The sequence below is a fragment of the Pyrus communis genome, chromosome 3 (genome assembly GCF_963583255.1).
Source record: "Pyrus communis chromosome 3, drPyrComm1.1, whole genome shotgun sequence".
Lineage (NCBI taxonomy): Eukaryota > Viridiplantae > Streptophyta > Magnoliopsida > Rosales > Rosaceae > Pyrus > Pyrus communis.
In genome coordinates, this window is record NC_084805.1 from 16,390,411 (window position 1) to 16,396,298 (window position 5,888).

The 5,888-nt window shown below is 43.6% G+C and overlaps 1 protein-coding gene across 1 annotated transcript; it reads right to left on the minus strand.

Moving 5' to 3' along the window:
* Positions 1 to 610: 610 nt before the first annotated feature.
* Positions 611 to 2,046, minus strand: LOC137727969 (protein EXORDIUM-like 5). The gene has a single exon (XM_068466831.1). The coding sequence runs from the start codon at positions 2,002 to 2,004 to the stop codon at positions 946 to 948; it is 1,059 nt and encodes a 352-aa protein (XP_068322932.1). The 5' UTR covers positions 2,005 to 2,046; the 3' UTR covers positions 611 to 945.
* Positions 2,047 to 5,888: the final 3,842 nt, after the last annotated feature.

The window sequence follows — 5,888 nt, forward strand, 5'->3', positions numbered from 1 at the left end:
TTTACTTTATTTTATTTTATATTTTTCTGAACTTGTGTATTGAAATAAAGACGTGAGAAACCCATTTGAAATGATGACAGTAGTAGTGCCTTTGACAGCACGACGACGACGACGACCGTGAAATATGACATTTTGGACCCTCCTGCTTTGTCTCTCTGTGCACCTCTGTGTATCAAAATCTAAGTAAAATGCTTAATTAAATGCTACACTTCATTCACTTTGACAAGCTTTAAAAAATCTACTACTAACCTCTACATTTTAAAAGACCTAATTCTTTGTCCAAGTTGTTAGTGTTGATAATGACATCGTCATTCATTTTTATCCATTTTTAAAAAACCTAATTTTCCAACATGTATCAACGTTTTTATAATATGCAAATTGATATCAACACACATTACATGCATGTTTGCATCATATCACTTACTCTCCGCTGTCTCGTTTCTTTATGCCATAAATTAAGAGTGCGTGCACGAATTTATTGTTAAATTGGTTATAATACTGAATTTCACTTTTACATTCAAGTTTGCATCTCTCATTCGTATTTCGAATCGGTTTAAATATATGTTTAATTAAATAAAAATAAAATTAGTGACATGAACCCTCACAAAAATTAAGAGTGAACAAAATTGAAAATGCAAATTTCATTCAAATGGGAGAAAAATAGATATAAACATATATGAACATATGGTATAAAAATTCGAAATAACCTAACTAACCCACCAAAATACAAAACAAAAAATTCAAGAAAATTACTCTAAGCTCAAGCAGAGCTTACTTTATCCTCTAGCACCCCCACCACTGCCACCAGCAGCACCACCGCCAACCACCAGCAGTACCACCACCAACCACCAGCAGCACCACCGCCACCCGGATTCTCTCAAACTCCAACTATCTATAAGAAAATAATATAAATTTCTATCTTTTTTTTTTTCTTTCAAATTTAATCTAGTCCAGAGCATTAGGCCCAGCACAGGCGTTCAAAACAGGGCTCCAAATCCACTGCAACAAAAACTTCCTCCCTTTGCTTCCATTCACATTGAACGTCTTCCCTTCCCGATCCCTCATCACCTGCCCAATGTAACCGCCGCCGCCACCGGTCCCGTACAACCCTTCGCACAAGTCCCCAATCTCCGTTGGCGCCGTTGGGTCCTCCCCGGCGTACCACGCATTCACCAGCGGGTTGGACGAGAGCTCAGCGAGCTCGTGCCCAATCACGCTGATCATCCCGTCCACGCCAACGTCCCTGTTGGGCGGCGACAGCGCCCCGGGCACGCCACCGCCCATGTACCCCGGGACTGCGAACGGGTAGGCGCAGACTTCCGGGCACTGCTTGCCGGAGTTTCCGATCCAGGCGTATGGCAGAGTGTAGCCCACCATGGAGGGGAAGGTGAAGTAATGGAAACCACAAACGGCTCGACAAAAGTCCTGAACGGTGACGTCCTCGGAAGTGAGGATTAGGTAGACGCCGTGCTTGTGATCGACGGGGAAGGGGGCGGATCGGACGGCGGAGGCGATGACCTGCTGGACTGAGAGGCGGGTGAGGTGATTCCCCTGGGAGTACTTCATGTCGGAGTACTGGCCGGCGACGACTACGGCGCGTGAGACGTTGGCGCCGGTCTGGTCGGTGTACAGGGAGACAGTTTGCCACCACTCGGCGACGGAGGGGGAGGGGGAGGGGGAGACGGAGGGAGCGGCGGAAATGGAGTGGATGAAGTCGGTGATGAGGAGCTTCTGGGGCGCGGCCCACTTGCCGTACCAGATGAGGTAGATGTTGATGGGGGAGGAGGAGAGGACGGGGCCCATGTGGTAGCGGAGGTCGACGAGGTTGGAGGAGCCTTCGAATTTCTTATTGGAGGAGAGGGTGCGGGGAGGGAGCTTGGGGTTGAAGAGCTCGTGAGTGTTCAGGGTTTGGACGGAGGGAGTGGCGGCGGCATTGGCGAAGACGGTGGTGGTGGTGAGGAGGAGGAGGCGGAGGAGGTGGGAGGTGAAATTGGTGAGCGGCATTGTTGGGGTGCGGGAGATGGAGAATTGGAGAGGGGAAGGGAGGAGAGGGGGTATATAAAGTTGAGAGTGAGAATTGGAGTGGGGATTGGGCTGGAGACAGCTGCAACCTCTGTGGGCACAGGAGACAGAGAGAGAGAGAGAGCGCGCGATATTTACTGTCAGTGAGTGAGAGTGGGTGTGTCACTGTCTGTCTCTCTCTCTCCTGTCTGTACTGGAAAACCGGAAATCGGCATTTTGAGCGGTGAGTTTTTGTTTTCCTTCTGTTTTTAAATTTTTCAACACGAAGAGAATATGTGAGACAAAAATAATGTGTAATTTGCTGCAAATTTTTGTTCCTAAAGAAATGTATTGTCTCTAATGAGAGTCTTTACACAATAAATCCGAAATTTAAGGTTTATATAATTGAAACCGTTGATCTCTAACAATTTAAAAGTAACAAAATCCATAATCAGTATGCACCGTTGATTGCAATAGTTCACAAAAAATTCAGTGAAGCAGCATGTTGCGGGGCCCACGCCTATAGCTGTGTTAGCAGTTGTCGGGCGAGTACATAGAAACTACGTCTGAGGATTTTTATACTCACAATGGGCTCCACTCTTTGCACAACAACTCAGTCTCTAAGAAGTCCTTGATCGTGAGGATTTTTATACATACTTCGGCTAGGATCTAAACCTATAGTTAGGCCTCGTTTGGCAGGTCGGATTGTACTGATTATTTCTGTCGGATAAGATAAATAGTCACCGGATAATACTGATTAAATTAGTCGGGTATTTGATGCAGTATCGGACTAGTGACCGTATTATTTATACTGTGTTTGATATTATACTAGATAGGAGGAATTAAACTTAAAAAACAAAACAAAAAATTTAAAAAGTGAAATCATTTTTTTGTTTCCAGATCTCTCCGCACCCCCCAAACACCCTCCCTCTCTCTCCCTTCGTCTTCCCCGACTGCAGAAGAATCCCAAATAATTGTTCCCCAGCTCTCTCCGCCACACCCCCCAAACTCCCTCCCTTTCTCTCCCATATTCTTCTTCCCCGACTAAATAATCCGGGCGTTTTGGTTGGTTTTATTAAGCGGGTGTATACCGTGTTATCCTATCCGACCAGTTAAATTAATCTGGCGCTTATTTAATACGAGTGAACGCCAAACACCCGAGTCCGTATAACTAATCCTATCCGATTCTTTATCCGATCTGCCAAACAGGGCCTTATTGTTTTTAGATCCATTGGTACACCTTGGACATCATATATGAGAGCTGTATGGTTGTAGAGACCAGATATATAGCACCACTTGACATGCTCTTACTTTAGATGCACATGTCTGCACCTTCTACTATAAAAGTTTCTGCATCACGGGTTAGAGTAATTTAAGATATTGTCTTGTTAGAAAAATTATAAAAAAAATTTGCAATTTCCCTAAATTAAGACCTTATAGCAAAATTATCATATTTACGACACAAATTTAGTATTTACTTGGAAGATTCAACTTGGTTGTAAATCCTCTAATCTTTTAAAAAGTATCAATTTAATCTATGAAGCACGAATTCAGGAGCAAGAACAAGGATTCAAGAACAGCAAATTCGGCGATTCGTCAAAACTCAAAAAGCTCTAATTTGGGAGCTACATTGATTTGACAATTAAAAATATTAAAATAATTTTAGTAATAACAAATGTTCCAACTGGTCTATTACTATTAGACCAACTCCAACCCTTGGAGTAAGTCTCAAAATTTACCTTCTATTCCCCCACCCCCCTCCACACCCCCCCCCCCCCCCCAAAAAAAAAAAACACTCCAACCTTTCGCCTAAAATTGGGTTATGGGCTAAAACTAAAAAATTGGCCAAATTCCGGCCAAGATTTGAGTTTGCGTTAGTGGGCTGGCCCACGTCTGAGCGTGGCCACGACCAGTTTTTTTAAAACCACATGGGATTGACGCGCCATTTACAATCCCACACCCCCCCACTTTTCCAAAACAAGCAGCAAGGGGACCCACCCATGTGGGCATGTCGAGGAAGACATATGAGCCCAATGGCTCTTCATTTCATCTAACGGTGCAAAGCAATGGACCGTTGGTTCCATCCAACGGTTCAGATTTAAACTTTGTTAATTTCCAATTTTATATTTATAAATTTGTTGAATCTGACGGCCGATATCTAATATAATCAAATCCAACGGTATAAAAAAAGATCTAACAACTCAAATTTAAATTCAACGGCTAAAATAATCTTAAAAAAAATATTTAACTCAAAATTCACCCAAATTTAGTGATTTTTCAATATTTATCGGAATCCAAAATATTTTTAGGTTAAAATGTTCATAAAATTAAATTCGGATAGTGTACATAATTTTTTTCAAAAAAAAAAAATTACTTAAAAAAAATTAGCCTAAATTTATTCTTTAATAATTTTGGGCTAAAAAATTTAGGCCATAATTGTTGGAGCAGAAAAGTTATTTTTGGGTTAAAACTTAAATTTTATAGGCTAAAAATTTTAGATTTTACTTCAAGAGTTGGAGATGGTCTTAGGAGTCTTATTATTTAGTATTTTTCTATTAATAATTTTATTTAGTATGTATTTATATTGAGAAGGGAGGAAATAGAAACTGTCACATCCTGGCCCGGGCGGGACCACTTCCCGGGCCCGCTCCACCACCGTAGCACGATATTGTCCGCTTTGGGCTTACCATTCCCTCACGGTTTTGTTTTTGGGAACTCACGAGCAACTTCCCAGTGGGTCACCCATCATGGGATTGCTCTAGCCCTCTTCTCGCTTAACTTCGGAGTTCCTACGGAACCCGAAGCCAGTGAGCTCCCAAAAGGCCTCGTACTAGGTGGGGATTGGAATATACATTTAAGGATCACTCCCCTGGGCGATGTGGGATGTCACAATCCACCCCCCTTAGGGACCCAACGTCCTCGTCGGCACACCACGGCTAGGGTTAGGCTCTGATACCAAATTGTCACATCCCGGCCTGGGGCGGATCACTTCCCGGGCCCGCTCCACCACCATAGCACGATATTGTCCGCTTTGGGCTTACCATTCCCTCACGGTTTTGTTTTTGGGAACTCACGAGCAACTTCCCAGTGGGTCACCCATCATGGGATTGCTCTAGCCCTCTTCTCGCTTAACTTCGAAGTTCCTACGAAACCCGAAGCCAGTGAGCTCCCAAAATGCCTCGTGCTAGGTAAGGATGGGAATATACATTTAAGGATCACTCCCCTGGGCGATGTGGGATGTCACAATCGGGTTGTTGCAGCCGCTTCCCGTTCCAGAGTGGAAATGGGAAAATATCACTATGGATTTTGTGTACAAGTTGCCGCGCACACATAATGGCTTTGATGGCATTTGGGTGATCGTTGATCGGTTCACTAAGTCGGCACATTTTATTCCAATGAGAAAGAAGTATTCTTTGGGCCGTTTAGCGGAGTTGTTTATCTCGAAGATTGTAAAGTATCATGGTGTCCCTGTGAGTATTGTCTCGGATCATGATCCACGATTTACATCGAAATTTTGGGTGGCTTTTCAGGAAGCTTTGGGCACGAGATTACTTTACAGTACAGCGTATCATCCACAAACGGACGGACAGTCAGAGAGAACTATTCAGACTTTGGAGGATATGTTGCGAGCTTCGGTGTTGCAGTTTAGTGATGCTTGGCACCAGCGGTTGGATATGATGGAATTTGCTTACAACAACAGTTTTCATTCGAGCATTGGCATGGCGCCATTTGAGGCATTGTATGGTAGATCTTGTCGCACACCGTTGTGTTGGTCAGAAGTTGGAGAAAGAGTTTTAGTGGGTCCAGAGATTGTTGAGGAGACTACTCAGAATGTTCAGGTAATTAAGTCTAACCTGAAAGCAGCCCAGGACAGGCAGAAGAGTTTA

What these genes read in the sequence shown, in the direction of transcription:
- LOC137727969 (XM_068466831.1), bottom strand. Translation starts at nt 2,004, where the DNA reads ATGCCGCTCACCAATTTCACCTCCCACCTCCTCCGCCTCCTCCTCCTC.